At 40.7% G+C, this 25,657-nt stretch overlaps 1 protein-coding gene across 2 annotated transcripts in view; it reads left to right on the top strand.

Moving 5' to 3' along the window:
- VAMP2 (vesicle associated membrane protein 2) overlaps positions 1-25,657 on the top strand; it is a 48,173-nt gene that overhangs the window by 11,023 nt on the left and 11,493 nt on the right. Inside the window, exon 1 of one of the 2 annotated variants that reach the window (XM_056570137.1) lies at positions 12,452-12,516. The exons of the other annotated variant lie outside the window; for it this stretch is intronic. Coding sequence (XP_056426112.1) covers positions 12,485-12,516 — 32 coding nt within the window. The 5' untranslated portion in view covers positions 12,452-12,484. Of the gene's footprint in view, positions 1-12,451; positions 12,517-25,657 lie in introns of those variants that run through there. 2 annotated transcript variants of the gene reach the window in all.

Here is a 25,657-nt window from a genome sequence, read left to right as displayed (position 1 = left end):
GTATATTTTGTATAATCCATGGTGTATAGGTATAGAGCCGTATACATGTTGTATATTTTGTATATTCCATGGTGTATACGTATAGAGCAGTATACATGTTGTATATTTTGTATAATCCATGGTGTATAGGTATAGAGCCGTATACATGTTGTATATTTTGTATAATCCATAGTGTATTGGTATAGAGCCGTATACATGTTGTATATTTTGTATATTCCATGGTGTATACGTATAGAGCAGTATACATGTTGTATATTTTGTATAATCCATGGTGTATAGGTATAGAGCAGTATATATGTTGTATATTTTGTATAATCCATGGTGTATAGGTATAGAGCCGTATACATGTTGTATATTTTGTATAATCCATGGTGTATAGGTATAGAGCAGTATACATGTTGTATATTTTGTATAATCCATGGTGTATACGTATAGAGCAGTATACATGTTGTATATTTTGTATAATCCATGGTGTATAGGTATAGAGCAGTATACATGTTGTATATTTTGTATAATCCATGGTGTATAGGTATAGAGCAGTATACATGTTGTATATTTTGTATAATCCATAGTGTATAGGTATAGAGCAGTATACATGTTGTATATTTTGTATAATCCATGGTGTATAGGTATAGAGCAGTATACATGTTGTATATTTTGTATATTCCATGGTGTATAGGTATAGAGCAGTATACATGTTGTATATTTTGTATAATCCATGGTGTATAGGTATAGAGCAGTATATATGTTGTATATTTTGTATAATCCATAGTGTATAGGTATAGAGCAGTATACATGTTGTATATTTTGTATAATCCATGGTGTATAGGTATAGAGCAGTATACATGTTGTATATTTTGTATAATCCATAGTGTATAGGTATAGAGCCGTATACATGTTGTATATTTTGTATAATCCATGGTGTACAGGTATAGAGCAGTATACATGTTGTATATTTTGTATAATCCATGGTGTATAGGTATAGAGCAGTATATATGTTGTATATTTTGTATATTCCATGGTGTATACGTATAGAGTAGTATACATGTTGTATATTTTGTATAATCCATGGTGTATTGGTATAGAGCCGTATACATGTTGTATATTTTGTATAATCCATGGTGTATAGGTATAGAGCAGTATACATGTTGTATATTTTGTATAATCCATGGTGTATAGGTATAGAGCAGTATATATGTTGTTTATTTTGTATATTCCATGGTGTATATGTATAGAGCAGTATACATGTTGTATATTTTGTATAATCCATGGTGTATTGGTATAGAGCCGTATACATGTTGTATATTTTGTATAATCCATGGTGTATAGGTATAGAGCAGTATACATGTTGTATATTTTGTATAATCCATAGTGTATAGGTATAGAGCAGTATACATGTTGTATATTTTGTATAATCCATGGTGTATAGGTATAGAGCAGTATACATGTTGTATATTTTGTATAATCCATGGTGTATATGTATAGAGCAGTATACATGTTGTATATTTTGTATATTCCATGGTGTATAGGTATAGAGCAGTATATATGTTGTATATTTTGTATAATCCATGGTGTATAGGTATAGAGCAGTATACATGTTGTATATTTTGTATAATCCATGGTGTATTGGTATAGAGCCGTATACATGTTGTATATTTTGTATAATCCATGGTGTATTGGTATAGAGCCGTATACATGTTGTATATTTTGTATAATCCATGGTGTATAGGTATAGAGCAGTATATATGTTGTATATGCCACATATGTCAAAGAGTATAGAGCAGTATACACATGGTATAAATTGTATACTCCATGTTTTATGTGTATACAGGGCAGCACACACACTGTATATGCTGCACATTGTATGTGTGTATGGGGTAGTATACATGTTTCTTATGCTGTTTACTCCAGGATATATGTGTTTATGGGGGAGCACACACACTGTATAAGCTATATACTCCATGGTGTATGTGTGTTCGAAAAGTATATACATTGTACTTGCTATATACTTCAAGGTGTATGTGTCTATGAATAGTATATACATTTTATATGCTGTATATGCCACAATGTATATTTTTGGAGCAGTGTACATATTGTATATATTGTATTTTTGAATTTTTAACACTGTATGGGTAATGGACATTACCCCTCTTGCATAGTCTGTATACTCCACAATGTATGTGTGTATGGAGCAGCATGCCAGTTGTATATATACTGTATACCCCACATTATATGGAAATGGGTACTATAAACATTTGCTGTGTACTCCACATTGTATGTGTCTAGGGCACTATACACGTTGTATATGTTGTAGACTCTGAATTGTATATGCTGTATACTCCACAATCTATGTACGTAGGGGTAATGTACATATGCATACTACACGCTTTACGTATATGTTGCAGTATACACATATATAAGATACACTCTGCTTTTTGTTCATATATAGAGTAGTATCGGGCCATATAAATATTGTCTATGCTATATGCTGCACATTGTAGGTGTATTGGCCAGTATATACATGTATCTTGACCATGCTATATACTGCACACTGTATATGTGTAGTGTAGTATACATGTTTACTATGCTATATACTTTACATCTTATGTGTATGGGTCAGTTTACATGTTGTACATGCTTTATAGTTTACACTGTATGTGTGTGGGGCAGTATACTTGTTGTATATTTGGTGGGCCACAGGGTGTGAAGGTGAGGTGTAAAAGCCCAGGGGCATATGATTTTAACCCCTTAATGTTCGTGATGCCAAAGTTTTGTGGTGTGCCAAAGGGGTGCAATGAGGTGTATGGGTCAGATTTTGTAGCATAGGGGCAGGTGTTATTAATCCCTAAATGTTCGTGACGCCAGGGCGTGGTTTTCCTAAATAACCACCTGAAGGTAGCTCCGCTATCCCTAGGTTAGGAAAGGTAATAATAGTCCAAGACCAGGTTAGGATTAACGGTAGCATTACTGAGGTAGACAGATGGTAACAGTCTTTACAGCTAGGCCAGGATCCCCGAGAGGTGGCCAGTAACACGGAGGGGACCTTGCAGCTTGCTGGGACTTGACAGACTTTAGGACAGCCACGCTGACTATAATAGACTTGACTTGACTGTAGGTAGTGACAGCAGACAGAGATGACTTGACTTACTGACATGTGGCTGTAGGTGGCTTGAGGCCTCCAGATGTGCTGGACACTGGCTCTGAGACGTCTGGACTGAGCTTGACCTCAGCAGAGAAGAGCAAAAGAGCAATGAATGATCAAAGAGGCAGATTGCAGCTCCTCCCTTCCTTATAAAGGGGGGCTGAGCAAGAAGCCCATAGGTCAAGCTGAAGGTCACCTGGTTAGCTGGTGCTCTCTGGGTAACAAAACATATGAATTAAACATGTGACCACATTATCATGTGACTAACTCAAAGGTCCTTAAAGGTCCTTTATACACAATACATCTAACACTATGGGGTAGGCACTGCAGGAAAGCCCCTAGGACACAGAGGGACTCAACCTGACAGGGCCTAAGTACTGTACGGGACTATATCCCATACTGGGACATCACATATATACTATATACAGCACGCTGTGACATGTACATGGGGGAGATTTATCAAAATCTGACCAGAAGAAAAGTTGCTGAGTTGCCTATAGCAACCAATCAGATCGCTTCTTTCATTTTTAACAAGGCCTCTGCAAAAAGAAAGTAAGAAGCGATCTGATTGGTTGCTATGGTCAACTCAATAACTTTTCCTCTAGACAGGTTTTAATAAATATCCCATGTGTATCGGCAGTATACATGTTGTGTATGCTATATACTGCACACTGTATGTGTATGGGCAGTATACATGTTGTGTATGCTATATACTGCACACTGTATGTGTATGGGCAGTATACATGTTGTGTATGCTATATACTGCACACTGTATGTGTATTGGCAGTATACATGTTGTGTATGCTATATACTGCACACTGTATGTGTATTGGCAGTATACATGTTGTGTATGCTATATACTGTACACTGTAAGTGTATGGGCAGTATACATGTTGTGTATGCTATATACTTCACACTGTATGTGTATTGGCAGTATACATGTTGTGTATGCTATATACTGCACACTGTATGTGTATGCCCGGTATACATGTTGTGTATGCTATATACTGCACACTGTATGTGTATCGGCAGTATACATGTTGTGTATGCTATATACTGCACACTGTATGTGTATGGGCAGTATACATGTTGTGTATGCTATATACTTCACACTGTATGTGTGGAGGGCAGTATACATGTTGTGTATGCTATATACTGCACACTGTATGTGTATCGGCAGTATACATGTTGTGTATGCTATATACTGCACACTGTATGTGTATGGGCAGTATACATGTTGTGTATGCTATATACTTCACACTGTATGTGTGGAGGGCAGTATACATGTTGTGTATGCTATATACTGCACACTGTATGTGTATCGGCAGTATACCTGTTGTGTATGCTATATACTGCACACTGTATGTTTATCGGCAGTATACATGTTGTGTATGCTATATACTGCACACTGTATGTTTATCGGCAGTATACATGTTGTGTATGCTATATACTGCACACTGTATGTGTATTGGCAGTATACATGTTGTGTATGCTATATACTGTACACTGTAGGTGTATCGGCAGTATACATGTTGTGTATGCTATATACTGCACACTGTATGTGTATGGGCAGTATACATGTTGTGTATGCTATATACTGCACACTGTATGTGTATCGGCGGTATACATGTTGTGTATGCTATATACTGCACACTGTATGTGTATCGGCAGTATACATGTTGTGTATGCTATATACTGCACACTGTATGTGTATGGGCAGTATACATGTTGTGTATGCTATATACTTCACACTGTATGTGTGGAGGGCAGTATACATGTTGTGTATGCTATATACTGCACACTGTATGTGTATCGGCAGTATACATGTTGTGTATGCTATATACTGCACACTGTATGTGTATGGGCAGTATACATGTTGTGTATGCTATATACTTCACACTGTATGTGTGGAGGGCAGTATACATGTTGTGTATGCTATATACTGCACACTGTATGTTTATCGGCAGTATACATGTTGTGTATGCTATATACTGCACACTGTATGTTTATCGGCAGTATACATGTTGTGTATGCTATATACTGCACACTGTAGGTGTATCGGCAGTATACATGTTGTGTATGCTATATACTGCACACTGTATGTGTATGGGCAGTATACATGTTGTGTATGCTATATACTGCACACTGTATGTGTATTGGCAGTATACATGTTGTGTATGCTATATACTGTACACTGTAGGTGTATCGGCAGTATACATGTTGTGTATGCTATATACTGCACACTGTATGTGTATGGGCAGTATACATGTTGTGTATGCTATATACTGCACACTGTATGTGTATTTGCAGTATACATGTTGTGTATGCTATATACTGCACACTGTATGTGTATTTGCAGTATACATGTTGTGTATGCTATATACTGCACACTGTATGTGTATGGGCAGTATACATGTTGTGTATGCTATATACTGCACACTGTATGTGTATCGGCAGTATACATGTTGTGTATGCTATATACTGCACACTGTATGTGTATGGGCAGTATACATGTTGTGTATGCTATATACTGCACACTGTATGTGTATCGGCAGTATACATGTTGTGTATGCTATATACTGCACACTGTATGTGTATTTGCAGTATACATGTTGTGTATGCTATATACTGCACACTGTATGTGTATCGGCAGTATACATGTTGTGTATGGTATATACTGCACACTGTATGTGTATCGGCAGTATACATGTTGTGTATGCTATATACTGCACACTGTATGTGTATTGGCAGTATATATGTTGTGTATGCTATATACTACATACTGTATGTGTATTGGCAGTATACATGTTGTGTATGGTATATACTTCACACTGTATGTGTATCGGCAGTATACATGTTGTCTATGCTATATACTGCACACTGTATGTGTATGGGCAGTATACATGTTGTGTATGGTATATACTGCACACTGTATGTGTATCGGCAGTATACATGTTGTGTATGCTATATACTGCACACTGTATGTGTATGGGCAGTATACATGTTGTGTATGGTATATACTGCACACTGTATGTGTATCGGCAGTATACATGTTATCTATGCTATATACTGCACACTGTATGTGTGGAGGGCAGTATACATGTTGTGTATGCTATATACTTCACACTGTATGTGTATGGGCAGTATAAATGTTGTATATGCTATATACTGCACACTGTATGTGTGGAGGGCAGTATACATGTTGTGTATGCTATATACTTCACACTGTATGTGTATGGGCAGTATAAATGTTGTATATGCTATATACTGCACACTGTAGGTGTATCGGCAGTATACATGTTGTGTATGCTATATACTGCACACTGTATGTGTATGGGCAGTATACATGTTGTGTATGCTATATACTGCACACTGTATGTGTATCGGCAGTATACATGTTGTGTATGGTATATACTGCACACTGTATGTGTATCGGCAGTATACATGTTGTGTATGCTATATACTGCACACTGTATGTGTATTGGCAGTATATATGTTGTGTATGCTATATACTGCACACTGTATGTGTATGGGCAGTATACATGTTGTATATGCTATATACTGCACACTGTATGTGTATGGGCAGTATACATGTTGTGTATGCTATATACTGCACACTGTATGTGTATCGGCAGTATACATGTTGTGTATGCTATATACTGCACACTGTATAAGTATTTGCAGTATACATGTTGTGTATGCTATATACTGCACACTGTATGTGTATCGGCAGTATACATGTTGTGTATGGTATATACTGCACACTGTATGTGTATCGGCAGTATACGTGTTGTGTATGCTATATACTGTACACTGTATGTGTATCGGCAGTATACATGTTGTGTATGGTATATACTGCACACTGTATGTGTATCGGCAGTATACATGTTGTGTATGCTATATACTGCACACTGTATGTGTATGGGCAGTATACATGTTGTGTATGGTATATACTGCACACTGTATGTGTATCGGCAGTATACATGTTGTGTATGCTATATACTGCACACTGTATGTGTATCGGCAGTATAAATGTTGTATATGCTATATACTTCACACTGTATGTGTATTGGCAGTATACATGTTGTGTATGCTATATACTACATACTGTATGTGTATCGGCAGTATACATGTTGTGTATGCTATATACTGCACACTGTATGTGTATCGGCAGTATACATGTTGTGTATGCTATATACTGCACACTGTATATGTATCGGGAATATACATGTTGTGTATGTTATATACTGCACACTGTATGTGTATTGGCAGTATACATGTTGTGTATGCTATATACTGCACACTGTATGTGTATGGGCAGTATACATGTTGTGTATGTTATATACTGCACACTGTATGTGTATTGGCAGTATACATGTTGTGTATGTTATATACTGCACACTGTATATGTATTGGCAGTATACATGTTGTGTATGCTATATACTGCACACTGTATGTGTATGGGCAGTATACATGTTGTGTATGCTATATACTGCACACTGTATGTGTATTGGCAGTATACATGTTGTGTATGCTATATACTGCACACTGTATGTGTATCGGCAGTATACATGTTGTGTATGCTATATACTGCACACTGTATGTGTGGAGGGCAGTATACATGTTGTGTATGCTATATACTGCACACTGTAGGTGTATCGGCAGTATACATGTTGTGTATGCTATATACTGCACATTGTATGTGTATTGGCAGTATATATGTTGTGTATGCTATATACTGCACACTGTATGTGTATGGGCAGTATACATGTTGTGTATGCTATATACTGCACACTGTATGTGTATGGGCAGTATACATGTTGTGTATGCTATATACTGCACACTGTAGGTGTATTGGCAGTATACATGTTGTGTATGCTATATACTGCACACTGTAGGTGTATTGGCAGTATACATGTTGTCTATGCTATATACTGCACACTGTATGTGTATTTGCAGTATACATGTTGTGTATGCTATATACTGCACACTGTATGTGTATCGGCAGTATATATGTTGCGTATGCTATATACTGTACACTGTATGTGTATGGGCAGTATACATGTTGTGTATGGTATATACTGCACACTGTATGTGTATCGGCAGTATACATGTTGTGTATGCTATATACTTCACACTGTAGGTGTATCGGCAGTATACATGTTGTGTATGCTATATACTGCACACTATATATGTATCGGCAGTATAAATGTTGTATATGCTATATACTGCACACTGTATATGTATCGGCAGTATACATGCTGTGTATGCTATATACTTCACACTGTATGTGTATTGGCAGTATATATGTTGTGTATGATATATACTTCACACTGTATGTGTATTGGCAGTATATATGTTGTGTATGCTATATACTACATACTGTATGTGTATCGGCAGTATACATGTTGTGTATGCTATATACTGCACACTGTATGTGTATTGGCAGTATACATGTTGTATATGCTATATACTTCACACTGTATGTGTATTGGCAGTATAAATGTTGTGTATGCTATATACTACATACTGTATGTGTATTGGCAGTATACATGTTGTGTATGCTATATACTTCACACTGTATGTGTATTGGCAGTATACATGTTGTGTATGCTATATACTGTACACTGTAGGTGTATCGGCAGTATACATGTTGTGTATGCTATATACTGCACACTGTATGTGTATCGGCAGTATAAATGTTGTATATGCTATATACTGCACACTGTATGTGTATCGGCAGTATACATGTTGTGTATACTATATACTGTACACTGTATGTGTATCGGCAGTATACATGTTGTGTATGCTATATACTGCACACTGTATGTGTATCGGCAGTATACATGTTGTGTATGCTATATACTGCACACTGTATGTGTATGGGCAGTATACATGCTGTGTATGCTATATACTGCACACTGTATGTGTATGGGCAGTATACATGTTGTGTATGCTATATACTACATACTGTATGTGTTTTGGCAGTATACATGTTGTCAATGCTATATACTGCACACTGTAGGTGTATCGGCAGTATACATGTTGTGTATGCTATATACTGCACACTGTAGGTGTATCGGCAGTATACATGTTGTGTATGCTATATACTGTACACTGTAGGTGTATCGGCAGTATACATGTTGTGTATGCTATATACTGCACACTGTATGTGTATCGGCAGTATACATGTTGTCTATGCTATATACTGTACACTGTAGGTGTATCGGCAGTATACATGTTGTGTATGCTATATACTGTACACTGTAGGTGTATCGGCAGTATACATGTTGTGTATGCTATATACTGCACACTGTATGTGTATCGGCAGTATAAATGTTGTGTATGCTATATACTGTACACTGTATGTGTATCGGCAGTATACATGTTGTGTATGCTATATACTTCACACTGTATGTGTATCGGCAGTATACATGTTGTCTATGTTATATACTGCACACTGTATGTGTATGGGCAGTATACATGTTGTGTATGCTATATACTGCACACTGTAGGTGTATCGGCAGTATACATGTCGTGTATGCTATATACTTCACACTGTATGTGTATGGGCAGTATACATGTTGTCAATGCTATATACTGCACACTGTATGTGTATCGGCAGTATACATGTTGTGTATACTATATACTGCACACTGTATGTGTATCGGCAGTATACATGTTGTGTATACTATATACTGCACACTGTATGTGTATGGGCAGTATACATGTTGTGTATGCTATATACTGTACACTGTAAGTGTATGGGCAGTATACATGTTGTGTATGCTATATACTGCACACTGTATGTGTATGGGCAGTATACATGTTGTTATGCTTTATACTTCACACTGTATGTGTGGAGGGCAGTATACATGTTGTGTATGCTATATACTGTACACTGTATGTGTATGGGCAGTATACATGTTGTCTATGCTATATACTGCACACTGTAGGTGTATCGGCAGTATACATGTTGTCTATGCTATATACTGCACACTGTAGGTGTATCGGCAGTATACATGTTGTGTATGCTATATACTGCACACTGTAGGTGTATCGGCAGTATACATGTTGTGTATGCTATATACTGTACACTGTAGGTGTATCGGCAGTATACATGTTGTGTATGCTATATACTGCACACTGTAGGTGTATCGGCAGTATACATGTTGTGTATGCTATATACTGCACACTGTATGTGTATGGGCAGTATACATGTTGTGTATGCTATATACTGCACACTGTATGTGTATCGGCAGTATACATGTTGTGTATGCTATATACTGCACACTGTATGTGTATCGGCAGTATACATGTTGTGTATGCTATATACTGCACACTGTATGTGTGGAGGGCAGTATACATGTTGTGTATGCTATATACTTCACACTGTATGTGCATCGACAGTATACATGTTGTGTATGCTATATACTGCACACTGTAGGTGTATCGGCAGTATACATGCTGTGTATGCTATATACTGCACATTGTATGTGTATGGGCAGTATACATGTTGTGTATGCTATATACTGCACACTGTATGTGTATCGGCAGTATAAATGTTGTGTATGCTATATACTGTACACTGTATGTGTATCGGCAGTATACATGTTGTGTATGCTATATACTTCACACTGTATGTGTATCGGCAGTATACATGTTGTCTATGCTATATACTGCACACTGTATGTGTATTGGCAGTATACATGTTGTCTATGCTATATACTGCACACTGTATGTGTATTGGCAGTATACATGTTGTGTATGCTAAATACTGCACACTGTAGGTGTATCGGCAGTATACATGTTGTGTATGCTATATACTTCACACTGTATGTGTATGAGCAGTATACATGTTGTCAATGCTATATACTGCACACTGTATGTGTATCGGCAGTATACATGTTGTGTATACTATATACTGCACACTGTATGTGTATGGGCAGTATACATGTTGTGTATGCTATATACTGCACACTGTATGTGCATCGACAGTATACATGTTGTTATGCTATATACTTCACACTGTATGTGTGGAGGGCAGTATACATGTTGTGTATGCTATATACTGTACACTGTATGTGTATGGGCAGTATACATGTTGTCTATGTTATATACTGCACACTGTAGGTGTATCGGCAGTATACATGTTGTCTATGCTATATACTGCACACTGTAGGTGTATCGGCAGTATACATGTTGTGTATGCTATATACTGCACACTGTATGTGTATCGGCAGTATACATGTTGTCAATGCTATATACTGTACACTGTATGTGTATTGGCAGTATACATGTTGTGTATGCTATATACTGCACACTGTATGTTTATCGGCAGTATACATGTTGTGTATGCTATATACTGCATACTGTAGGTGTATCGGCAGTATACATGTTGTGTATGCTATATACTGTACACTGTAGGTGTATCGGCAGTATACATGTTGTGTATGCTATATACTGTACACTGTAGGTGTATCGGCAGTATACATGTTGTGTATGCTATATACTGCACACTGTAGGTGTATCGGCAGTATACATGTTGTGTATGCTATATACTGCACACTGTAGGTGTATCGGCAGTATACATGTTGTGTATGCTATATACTTCACACTGTATGTGTGGAGGGCAGTATACATGTTGTGTATGCTATATACTGCACACTGTATGTGTGGAGGGCAGTATACATGTGTATCCATGTTGTATTTTCGTGTATGTGTCTGTTGATTTGGGAAAGCTGGGTGACAACCGTTTACCATCACCATAGTGACAGGAGACACTACTGGGCGACTACTGATGAAGGCGGCCATTTTGTTTGGGCTGGGCCAAAGTAAATAAAACCAATCAACACCCCCCGACCCCACGCTGACCCTCTGAGATTAACAGCCAATCATAAGGAAGATGTTTGTAGCTCACAAAATGGCCGCCTCCTCTCTCTGCCCTGTGTGGTGAGGGAGTAAGACATGTCAGACCTCAGAGGTCAGGGCTACGTGGGCACAAAACATGCTGCTGCTGCTGCGCTTCTTTTGTTATAGGGCCCTTTAATTTTGTCCTCCTATATTTTAAAATGGGCGCATAGACATAACCTGTATAGATGTTACTGGTCTGAGATAGTATAGGAAATATGTTAAATTAGTCGTAGAAATATCAAGGAAAACAATATATTAATAATAAAAGTGGTTCAAGACAATGAATGAACACACGAACAATGGGGGGAGATTTATCAAAACCTGCGCAGAGGAAAACTTGCCCAGTTGCCCATAGCAACCAATCAGATTGCTTCTTTCATTTTTCACAGGCCTTCATAAAAAATGAAAGCAGCAAGCTGATTGGTTGCTATGGGCAACTGGGCAAGTTTTCCTCTGCGCAGGTTGGTTTTGATAAATCTCCCCCAATGTCGTTCAGTACGCAGTACCAGGAAAGAATCTGATGGGGACTTCTAATCCCTATCTGTGATACCTGCCTGTCAAGACTGTAGGTCCCCGGTCCTTATGACCTGGGCCTACACCGGAACCTCCTAGTAGACCCTGGACTGGGTTGGGGATACAGATAAGAGATATGGTATACAGGAATAATTGGCTGCAGCAGGAAATCAGCCCTTAAAGGGGTACTCCACTGCCCCAGTGTCCAGAACATTTAGTTCCGAATGCCGGGTACGGGCTACGGGGGTTGTGACGTCACACCACGCCCCCTCAATGCAAATCTATGGGAGGGGGCGTGACTGACGTCACGCCCCCTCCCATAGATTTGCATCGAGGGGGCGTGGTGTGACGTCACGACCCCTACACCCAGTGTTCTGAACTAAACGTTTCGGAAGCTGAGGCAGTGGAGATGTCATTATGCATAAATGAGTAAAAACCATACATATCCGACGCGTTTCGCGACTCTGTATTACTGGAGGTAGCTCGTCAGGGATTAGTAAGGAACACTAAGAGTAGGGTCAATAGGGACCCTGCACAACCTTTAGTGTGCCTTCACATGTACAGTGACCCCCCGACCTACGATGGCCCCGACATATGATAATTTCAACATGCAATGGCCTCTCAGAGGCAGCATCAACATAAAATGCTTTTGTATGTCGGGGGCCATCGCATAAACGGCTATCCGGCAGCGCAGACTGCTTCAGCTACCACCGGATAGCCGTTTACTGTCCGGAGCGTCCTCTTCGGGATCCCCTCCATCGCCTCCGGCGCTGTCCTACGTCGTCATCACGTCGCCGCGCATGCCGTCCCGTCATCCAATAGGAGCGGCGTGCGTAGTGACGTGATGGTGGCGACGGAGAGGGAGAATCCTGGGGAAGCAGAGACGTCCAAAGCGTCGGGGACACCCCGGGGACGCGGCGACAACGATGGAGGGCGACATCCAGGACAGCGGTGACGAGCGGTGACGGTCCGGAGCGGCGGGGACAGGTGAGTATAACATCCTATACTTTACATTGCACGGATCCCTCCACATACGATGGTTTCAACAAACGATGGTCCATTTGGAACGGATTACCATCGTATGTTGAGGGACCACTGTATAGATAAGTGGTGCTTGATGGGGCGCGTACATTGGAGAGTCCTCAATTTGGTTACAGAAGAGGATGAGTGGCAGACGTGTGGACAGTTCAGTAGATTATCCTAAGATTCTTGTAGGTGGGTAACTGAGTGCAAGGTAGATCCTTGATATACAAGGTAGATCCTTGATATACAAGGTAGATCCATGATATACAAGGTAGATCCTTGATATACAGTAATAGTTGAAAGGTTGGGGGAGGACTCTCCTTCATTCATTCTTTTTCTAAATTCCCTTTCAAGGTCCTGTTCTTAATAAGTTTCGTTTCCCGTAGCTGACGTCAATTGCCGAAGAATTGAAACTTTCTGTGATTGGCTAAAACTGCAATTATTGTAACTATATAACCAATTACTCCCCAGAATTGGTAGATACGCCCTTCGCTTTTATATACTAATACTTGATAATGTTCTTCATACCTACTTGTCTGCCATCTTTTCCTATGAGGGAGACACTCTCCTGGCGCCAGGGAAGGTTACGCAAAAACCAAGGTGGAGCCAGGGCACTATATGCCAGGGGCATATAGGGGGAGATTTATCAAAACCTGCGCAGAGGAAAACTTGCCCAGTTGCCCATAGCAACCAATCACATTCCTTCTTTCATTTTTAACAAGGCCTCTGCAAAATGAAAGAAGCGATCTGATTGGTTGCCATGGGCAACTGGACATCTTTTCCTCTGCACAGGTTTTGATAAATCTCCCTCATAGTGAGGAGTAGCAGATCCTTTCAGTAGTAATAACCAGGATTGAGGCCACAGGTCTGAAGATGGCGTCCGTGGGATGTGAGCTCGGTCCGGTATTCCCAGAGGATGGCCAGGGAGGGGATCGCACCCTGTTACATGTGTAGCGTCCGCTCGTAGGTTCTGTCCGCAGTGGACCGGACCGAGCCCCAGGCACGCCATCTTCAGACCTGTTGCCTCAGTCCTGGTTATTACTACTATATCTAGGACCTACCTTGCACTCGGTTACCCACCTACAAGATTCTTATGCTAATCTACTGTCCACACGTCTGCCACTCATCCTCTTCTGTAACCAAATTGAGGACTATCCAATGTACGCCCGCCATCAAGCACCACTTATCTATACAGGTGAAGTCACACTAAATGTCGTGCAGGGTCCCTCGTGACCCTTCTCTTAGTGTTCCTTACTAATCCCTGATGAGCTACCTGCAGTAATACAGAGTAGCGAAACGCGTCGGATATGTATGGTTTTACTCATTTATGCATAAATGACATCTTAATTTATGCTTTGTAGACAACTGTTTATGTCTGGTGTACGAATAGTGTTTTATACCCCTGGGCAACACCCACGGGTACAAACTGCTCCCATACCTGCCACATGTATTTTTTGTCTCCTATGTAATCAATTTGTGCGTCTTTATTGACACTTGATGATTTAAAGGGGTACTCCACTGCCCCAGCTTCCGAAACGTTTAGTTCAGAACGCTGGGTGCAGGGGTCCTGACTAGAGATGAGCGAACTTACAGTAAATTCGATTCGTCACGAACTTCTCGGCTCGGCAGTTGATGACTTTTCCTGCATAAATTAGTTCAGCTCTCCGGTGGGCTGGAAAAGGTGGATATAGTCCTAGGAGACTCTTTCCTAGGAATGAATCCACCTTTTCCAGCCCACCGGAGCACCTGAAGGCTGAACTAATTTACGCAGGAAAAGTCATCAACTGCCGAGCCGAGAGGTTCGTGACTAATCGAATTTACTGTAAGTTCGCTCATCTCTAGTCCTGACGTCACACCACGCCCCCTCAATGCAAATCTATGGGAGGGGGCGTGACTGATGTCACGCCCCCTCCCATAGATTTGCATTGAGGGGGCGTGGTGTGACGTCACGACCCCCGCAGCCCGTACCCGGCATTCGAAACTAAATGTTCTGGACACTGGGGCAGTGGAGTACCCCTTTAAGGGGTGATTTCCTGCTGCAGCCAATTATTCCTGTATACCATATCTCTTATCTGTATACCCCACCCAGTCTAGGGTCTACTAGGAGGTCCCAGTGTAGGCCCAGGTCATAAGGGATTAGAAGTCCCCATCTGATTCTTTCCTGGTACTGCGTACTGAACGACATAGTTCTTGTGTTCATTAATTGTCTTGAACCACTTTTATTATTAATATATTGTGAATAAATAAATATTTCATTGGAAGATGTTTTTATTGATATTTATATTTTAAAATGAAAAGATGTGGTTTGTGTCCATTAGATGTCACTAAGATCACAGTCCCCCCCATGATAACACTTCTGCCCTTGCTAGATTGGTTCGCACTAGTTCAGATGTGTATGGTTACGGTATTTGGATCCCTGCAATGTCCCTATGACAGGGCTGATTTGCCAAAGCATAGGACAGGAAGTGTTACCATAGGGACACTAAACATAGATAAGAAAATGACAGCGATCACGGCAACGAACTATACGTCTATTGTCAGGAAGGTGTAAAAAAAAAAAAAAGAGATCTGATTACAATGAGGCCCAGCCTCCATATGCTGTCCCTCTGAACAAGAAGTGTTGGCATAGGGACACAGTGACAAAATAAAGATACTCAACCTCTAATAAGGATGGTATTTTGGCCATGGTTATAGTAGGACACATTTAAAGGGGTACGCGGGTGGAAAACTTTATTTATTTTTATTTATTTATTTTTATCAACTGGTGCCAGAAAGTTAAACAGATTTGTAAATTACTTCTATTAAAAAATCTTAATCCTTCCAGTACTTATTAGCTGCTGAATATTACAGAGGAAATTATTTTCTTGGAATTATCGGGAGACTGTCATGGAGATCAGATGTATACAGCATAGATACTCAGACTTTCAGTCACATACATGGCACTTGTGATATGTGAGTGACCCCCCCCCCCCCCCCCCCCCCGCAGTGGATCTATGATTCAGCATAACTTACTATGGTTATGTTTTATATATTATATATATTTATATCTGTGCGCATTCATGTGGTTATGTGCCCTCATTTTATCATGTGGTGTTGATAACTGTTTAACTATATCCTTACTGGTATGTCTATGCTGTATGCATCTGGTTTCCTTGATACCCCCCATCCTAGTCCCCTGATGATCCCACCCGTGTGTAGGGGAAACACGTTGGGACTTACCAACCCCCTACAAAGTGTGCATTTTTTTATACTTGGGATATTTTTCTCTATTTAGGAGGTATACATCAGTCTCCATTGGTGACACTATTTGATTATATAGTGTGTGGAGGTATTTATGACAGTCCCTTATTACCCCTCTATTATGCTGTTGTATCTTTTTCTGGATATTGTGATCCGTTGCCAAGAGTGTGTTATTTTTTGGCTGTTTGTATTTTACTAAGAACAAAATACTATTTAAGTTTTGTGCACTTTGTAACACATCTCTGATATAGGTTGAGGATGGAGAATGAATGTGATTGGAGGAGGATAATGATTAGTCATGGACGATATTTTCCTTATCTGAAGTGTTCCTCCCCCTGTATTGTTATAAGGCTTCTCCCCCTGTATTGTTATAAGGCTCCTCCCCCTGTATTGTTATAAGGCTTCTCCCCCTGTATTGTTATAAGGCTCCTCCCCCTGTATTGTTATAATGCTCCTCCCCCTGTATTGTTATAAGGCTTCTCCCCCTGTATTGTTATAAGGCTCCTCCCCCTGTATTGTTATAATGCTCCTCCCCCTGTATTGTTATAAGGCTTCTCCCCCTGTATTGTTATAAGGCTTCTCCCCCTGTATTGTTATAAGGCTCCTCCCCCTGTAGTGTTATAAGGCTTCCCTCCCTGTATTGTTATAAGGCTTCTCCCCCTGTATTGTTATAAGGGTTCTCCCCCTGTATTGTTATAAGGCTTCTCCCCCTGTATTGTTATAAGGCTCCTCCCCCTGTAGTGTTATAAGGCTTCCCTCCCTGTATTGTTATAAGGCTTCTCCCCCTGTATTGTTATAAGGCTTCTCCCCCTGTATTGTTATAAGGCTTCTCCCCCTGTATTGTTATAAGGCTCCTCCCCCTGTAGTGTTATAAGGCTTCCCTCCCTGTATTGTTATAAGGCTTCTCCCCCTGTATTGTTATAAGGGTTCTCCCCCTGTATTGTTATAAGGCTTCCCTCCCTGTATTGTTATAAGGCTTCTCCCCCTGTATTGTTATAAGGCTTCTCCCCCTGTATTGTTATAAGGCTCATCCCCCTGTATTGTTATAAGGCTCCTCCCCCTGTATTGTTATAAGGCTCCTCCCCCTGTATTGTTATAAGGCTCCTCCCCCTGTATTGTTATAAGGCTTCTCCCCCTGTATTGTTATAAGGCTCCTCCCCCTGTATTGTTATAATGCTCCTCTCCCTGTATTGTTATAAGGCTTCTCCCCCTGTATTGTTATACGGCTCCTCCCCCTGTATTGTTATAAGGCTCCTCCCCCTGTATTGTTATAAGGCTTCTCCCCTGTATTGTTATAAGGCTTCTCCCCCTGTATTGTTATAAGGCTCCTCCCCCTGTATTGTTATAAGGCTTCCCTCCCTGTATTGTTATAAGGCTCCTCCCCCTGTATTGTTATAAGGCTTCTCCCCTGTATTGTTATAAGGCTCCTCCCCCTGTATTGTTATAAGGCTTCCCTCCCTGTATTGTTATAAGGCTTCTCCCCTGTATTGTTATAAGGCTTCTCCCCCTGTATTGTTATAAGGCTTCTCCTCCTGTATTGTTATAAGGCTCCTCACCCTGTATTGTTATAAGGCTTCTCCTCCTGTATTGTTATAAGGCTCCTCCCCCTGTATTGTTATAAGGCTTCTCCCCCTGTATTGTTATAAGGCTTCTCCCCCTGTACTGTTATAAGGCTTCTCCCCCTGTATTATTATAATGCTTCTCCCCCTGTATTGTTATAAGGCTTCTCCCCCTGTATTGTTATAATGCTCCTCCCCCTATATTGTTATAAGGCTTCTCCCCCTGTATTTTTATAAGGCTTCTCCCCTGTATTGTTATAAGGCTTCTCCCCCCTGTATTGTTTTAATGCTTCTCCCCCTGTATTGTTATAAGGCTTCTCCCCCTGTATTGTTATAAGGCTTCTCCCCCTGTATTGTTATAAGGCTTCTCCCCCTGTATTGTTATAAGGCTCCTCCCCCTGTATTGTTATAAGGCTCCTCCCCCTGTATTGTTATAAGACTTCTCCCCTGTATTGTTATAAGGCTTCTCCCCCCTGTATTGTTTTAATGCTTCTCCCCCTGTATTGTTATAAGGCTTCTCCCCCTGTATTGTTATAAGGCTTCTCCCCCTGTATTGTTATAAGGCTTCTCCCCCTGTATTGTTATAAGGCTTCTCCCCCTGTATTGTTATAAGGCTCCTCCCCCCGTATTGTTATAAGGCTTCTCCCCCTGTATTGTTATAAGGCTCCTCCCCCTGTATTGTTATAAGGCTTCTCCCCCTGCATTGTTATAATGCCCCTCCCCCTGTATTGTTATAATGCTTCTCCCCTGTATTGTTATAAGGCTCCTCCCCCTGTATTGTTATAAGGCTCCTCCCCCTGTATTGTTATAAGGCTCCTCCCCCTGTATTGTTATAAGGCTCCTCCCCCTGTATTGGTATACAAATTAGGGATGCCTCGATAATATATTTTTAAACTGAATACGAGTACCAATACCTTTTCAAAAAGTACTTACTAATACCAATAACCTAATGCTTTTCTTTTCTTAAAGGGGTACCCTGCCCCTAAACATCTTATCCCCTATCCAAAGTACCGCCGCTGGGGACCCCCGCAATCTCTTCTGCAGCACCCACTTTTCATGAGCTGCATGATACTCCGGCCCCTGTACCGTGAGTCATCAGGCACGGAGCGATCTTCGTTCTGTGCAGCCATCACGCCCCCTCCCATAGGCTTGCATTGAGGAGCAGGGCCTTGACGTTACGATACTCCGGCCCCTTTATAGTGAGTCATCAGACACGGAGTGATCTTTGTTCCGTGCAGCTGATGACAAGTGGGTGCTGCAGGAAAAATTGCTGGGGTCCCCACCCCAGCGGCAGGACCCCCCTGCAATCAGACATCTTAACCCTTTCCTTTGGATAGGGGATAAGATGTCTAGGGGCAGAGGGGTACTGCAACTGAAATTAACTTATCCCCTAGTAATCATCAGAGCTGCCATAGAAATGAATGGAGCGCGTGCTGTCTAGTGGTAGACGACACACGCTCCTCACTGAGTGAGACGGGGTCCTGCAGATCGCAGGGATGGATATAGCCTCCAGACTTAGTGAAGCCTTAGGGAAAAATCAAACATGACGCCCTCACTAACACTCATAATTAGGTATGGAAGCCCCTAGTAGGTAGGTATATAGGGAATCCTCCTCTTTTAGGTAGAAGCCCCCAGAAGATAGGTAGGGAGGATATCCCCCTATTAGGTAGAACAAGCCTACTGGTGGCGAAACGTTGGGCAGTGGCGCTCCTCATTTGTACTTTTATACCACTAGGTAATATGAATATGCTTAATCCATGCCTCATTTATGGTTGGTTCTAACTCATTTGAGTGATCCCTATATCTGTCATTTGTTCCCTACCTGTTTTGGTTTTTTTCCTTGAGGTAGTGCCCTTTTTGTGCAGTCTCTCCTCTTTGTGTGTCCAGTTTTAAATTTTAAATTTATGTCATTGGATGTACATGTTGTTGCATAGGCCCTTTGGCCTTTATTGTTGTAGTTTTTAATGATTATACCTCAATAAAGTAATTGATCCGTAGTCTCGTTTTTTGTTCTTTTGGATTCAACCCCCTATTAGGTAAAAGCCCCCAGTAGGTATGAATGTAAGGTATCTTCCCATTTTAAGTAGAAGCCCCCTAGAAGATAGGTAAATTGGACATACCTCTATTAGGTTGGTTGAAACGCCCAGTAGGTAGGGAGGTAGGTAGGTAGAGAACCCTTCCTTTTTACGTAGAACCTCCCAGTAGTTAGGTAGTCAGGCGGGTAGGTAAACTATTATTAGGTAGATGCTCCCATTAAGTAGTTCCCCCTTATCGGTCCCCTCCAAAAGAAAAAAAAAAAAAACTCACCTTCCTTCTGCTCCCGCCCTGAGGCATCTGCATCCTCCGTCCTGTTAGCTGTGCAGGACCTTCTCTTACACCATGCAAAAAGACAACAGGTCCTGCACCAATCTGCATAATGGAGGGAACAATGAAGAAGCCTCAGTGCGGGAGTGGAAAGAAGGTGAGAGGAATAAAAAAAAAAATTTAAACTCAGTATCAGGATGAGTATCGGGGGAAACTATTCGTGCAAATGTCCAGGTATAGACGCCAATACCAGAAATGGTATCGGGACATTCCTAGTAGTACATTTTTTAAAGGTTTAAGCCCTGCTAAGATTTCCTGTTCCTTCTGTGCCAGTCATCTGCTATCGTACGACTGACTGGTTTCTAGGGATTTTTGGTTAAATCTTGCAGTTTAAAGATTAAAGATGAATGTTGAAATCTTGCAGTTTCCATTTTGGACACTAGGGCTAAAAAATAAGCTGAGACTTCCTGTTCTGTACAGATCACTTCCCAGCCGTCTCCTTCTTATCATCACAGATAGGATTACAGTGATGGGTAACACAAGTGTATAGATAGATAGATAACAGTGGTACACACTAGAGATGATGCTTATAGATCAGTCTCCCCTCCCTGAAAAAAAAAAAAAAAAAAAAAAGCTTCTGTAAAGGTCAACAAGCATGCCCAGGCACCTTTCCCATTCAAATCAATGGGACAGCTTCAGTCTATATGTGCTTATGTTTAGGGGGAAAGAGAGATGCCCCCATAATAATGTATAAAAAATGAAAGAACATGTTTCCGTGTCTGGCTCTAATGAGTGAAAAAAAAATCTAGGGGATACATTCACCTGCCATGTCATTGCCTTATTATTCAGATTTTATACGTAATTGTGGAGGAAAAAAGAACCTTGGCACTGCTGGAGCCTCTCTGTATAAGTGCCCACTGTAGCAACGGTCGTATCCTGCACTCCTTATGTTCAGCTACACGAGTGAATATAGAACATTGGCAACAGTCTTTGTAGAAGAATAAATCGGAGCACTCACCCGATAGAAGCCTTTAAATTCTTCAAATTTTATTCGGCAATGGAGCAGGTAACAGGAGCAGTGCGGGAGAGAGGATTGGCATGGGGGGTTGGGCGTTGCCCAACCCCCCACGCCAATCCTCTCTCTCGCACTGCTCCTGTTACCTGCTCCATTGGCGAATAAAATTTGAAGAATCTACAAGCTTCTATCGGGTGAGTGCTCCGATTTATTCTTCTACAAAGACTTATTCAGATTTTAGATTTGGTTGTGTTGACACTTTGCGCCTAATGATCGGTCCCGCAACTAATTACCGCATGCATTTTTGGCATAAGAAAGTGAAATCGCTGTAAAACTTACACACCTTACTGCGATAATGCAAAATGCATACGGTGATTAGCTGCAACGTGTGAACACAGACTTAGAGACTTTAATGCTGTAACTCGCAGTACCAGCTTTGCCAATTCGGAAATAAAACACCAACACGTTTCGGGTCAAGCTGGACCCTTAGTCATGGCATGACTAAGGGTCCAGCTTGACCCGAAACGCGTTGGTGTTTCTGCGTGCTCCATGTAATCGCCTAATAAAGCTCCTGTTTGACTTTATCCTGCGCTGGACATTTCCTTTGCTATTATTGCCTATTGGACCGGTGGCACGACCGGCCAGTCCGGAAGCGGATACGAATGTCAGGTTGAGGTGAGCCGCCAGTTTGTTGCTGTTCCCAGTCGTCATTGTAGGTTATTTATAATTGTGACCCTCTTGCCATGTCGCTCTGTCGCCGCCGCCGTACCAATTTTATAAATTCTTTGTTACGCAGCAAATCGGTTCAGCTTTCCCTGACTCATTAGAAATTACATTTTCCAAAACCTTTTCCAGCCAACGTGTCCTCCTGATTCAGCTGTTACCAGCCTCGGCCAATAGTGAATCGTCTCAGATCTCTGTGATGCACTGACCTCTCTGCACCACTAGAGGGAGCAGCACACTGCATTACAGAACCAGACGGAGAGCAGACAGTGCGTTGTGTCCTCTGTGGTCAGAGCCATAGCTCTGTTTCCTGCGCCGGCTGGCGATCTCCTCAAGGAGAAACACTGAGAGATACAGCAAATGCTTCTTAATCAGCCAACTAGTACCAAAGTACTTTGACCTATAATCCCAACTGAGGTGTTTTATAATGATTCGAAGTATTTAGGCTGTGTTCACATGTTGAATTTTTACTGCGCTTTTCACATTTGTACTGAATTTTGGCAGTTTATGTTGCGATTCTATAAAAAAATGTTGTAAAAAATTACACATTTTTACTGTGATTTTCACGACTGCAGTAAAATAGCACCTTTTCTTCCCCAAAATTTTGGGAAAATCACAGCAATAATGTTAAAAATGCAGCAAAATATGCAATGTGTGAAAACAGTATCAGGGGAGGTGCTTATCTAGTATATATATATATATGATGATGCCATAGATATAGAGGCAGCAGTATACAGATAGAGTTGGGAAGGGAGTTGTATATCTACTATATGTCCTGATCCCATAGAGATAGTAGCAGTATACAGATAGAGCTGGAGGGGAGGAGTATAACTACTATATAGCCTGATCCCTTAGAGATAGCAGCAGTATACAGATAGAGCTGGAGAGGAGATGTATAACTACTATATAGCCTGATCCCTTAGAGATAGCAGCAGTATACAGATAGAGCTAGAGAGGAGGTGTATAACTACTATATATCCTGATCCCATAGAGATAGTAGCAGTATACAGATAGAGCTGGAGAGGAGATGTATAACTACTATATAGCCTGATCCCTTAGAGATAGCAGCAGTATACAGATAGAGCTAGAGAGGAGGTGTATAACTACTATATATCCTGATCCCATAGAGATAACAGCAGTAGTATACAGATAGAGCTGGAAGGCACTTGTAAACCTATTACATATCCTGATCTTATGAATATAGCAGCAGCAGTATACAGATAGTACTGGAGGGGAGGTATATAACTACTATATATCCTGATCCCATAGAGATAGCAGCAGTATACAGATAGAGCTGGAGGGGAGGTGTATAACTACTATAAATCCTGATCCCATAGAGATAGTAGCAGTATACAGATAGAGCTGGAGTACTTCTTTAGGGGTACTCCACTAGAAAAAAAAAATCAAAATCAACTGGTGCCAGAATGTTAAACAGATTTGTAAATGACTTCTATTAAAAAATCTTAATCCTTCCAGTACTTATCAGCTGCGGTTATGATCCAAAGGAAGTGCTTTTCTTTTTGAATTTCCTTTCTGTCTGACCACAGTGCTCTCTGCTGACACCTCTGTCCATGTCAGGAACTGTCCAGAGTAGGAGCAAATCCCCCATAGAAAACCTCTCCTGCTCTGGACAGTTCCTAAAATGGAAACTGTGGTCAGGCAGAAAAGAAAATTCAAAAAGAAAAGAACTTTCTGTGGATCATAACCGCAGCTGATAAGTACTGGAAGGATTAAACATTTTTAATAGAAGTAATTTATAAATCTGTTTAACTTTCTGGCACCAGTTAATTAAAATATTTTTTTTCCAGTGGAGTACCCTTTTAAGGCAATTTAGGAGCCTGGGAAAGTTGGGTGATGGCCCTTTTAAGAGCTCTATATGCACAATATGGAAGCAGATGAGTTCAATGTGTTATCATGACATATTAAAGGAGGCTTCCGCTGCGTCTTCTCTCGCAGTCTGTCACACAAGCTGTTCTGCAGTCAGCGCCGTCCTTCCCAATAGATGAATCAGACCCAACATGATCAACGACATTTTTACTTCCCCCTTTAGTGATGCACATTGACCTTTATAGACTGATGACACAGAGCAATCTATAAATATATGATTTCACACCATTTTAGGCCTTCCTTTTCAATAATACTTTTGACAGATGCCAAAAATAGTGATGTTAAAACGGCTAGACATGTGTTCTTTGAAAAGGGTTTGACACTCGGCTTTCCTCGGATCCTTAACCCCTTAAAGGGGTACTCCGGGGGAAAACTTTTTTTTTTTTTTTAAATCAACTGGTGCCAGAAAGTTAAACAGATTTATAAATTACTTCTATTAAAAAATCTTACTCCTTCCAGTACTTATTAGCTGAATACTACAGAGGAAATTATTTTCTTTTTGGAACACAGATCTCTCTGCTGACATCATGACCACAGTGCTCTCTGCTGAGATCTCTGTCCATTTTAGGAACTGTCCAGAGTAGGAGAAAATCCCCATAGCAAACATATGCTGCTCTGGACAGTTCCTAAAATGGACAGAGATGTCAGCAGAGAGCACTGTGCTCGTGATGTCAGCAGAGAGCTCTGTGTTCCAAAAGGAAAATAATTTCCTCTGTAGTATTCAGCAGCTAATAAGTACTGGAAGGATTAAGATTTTTTAATAGAAGAAATTTACAAATCTGTTTAACTTTCTGGCACCAGTTGATTTTAAACCCTTTAAGGGGTTAAGGATCCGAGGAAAGCCGAGTGTCAAACCCCTTTCAAAGGACACACGTCTTTAAAGGGGAACTCCGGTGGAAAACATTTTTTTTTTAATCAACTGGTGCCAGAAAGTTAAACAGATTTGTAAATTATTTAAAAAAAAAAAAATCTTTACCCTTCCAGTACTTTTCAGCAGCTGTATACTACAGAGGAAATTATTTTCTTTTTGAATTTCTTTTTTGTCTTGTCCACAGTGCTCTCTGCTGACACCTCTGTCCATGTCAGGAAATGTCCAGAGCAGCATAGGTTTGCTATGGGGATTTTCTCCTGCTCTGGACAGTTCCTGATACGGGCATCAGGTGTCAGCAGAGAGCACTGTGGACAAGACAAAAAAGAAGTTAAAAAAGAAAACAATTTCCTCTGTAGCATACAGCTGCTAAAAAGTACTGGAAGGGTAAAGGATTTTTTTTATTGAAGTCATTTACAAATCTTAAAAATAATGTGCAGCTCACAACAGAAGGACCGAGGCAGTTAAAG

This window comes from Hyla sarda, chromosome 4, assembly GCF_029499605.1.
Source record: "Hyla sarda isolate aHylSar1 chromosome 4, aHylSar1.hap1, whole genome shotgun sequence".
Taxonomy (NCBI): domain Eukaryota; kingdom Metazoa; phylum Chordata; class Amphibia; order Anura; family Hylidae; genus Hyla; species Hyla sarda.
This window is presented reverse-complemented; position numbering and strand designations above follow the sequence as displayed.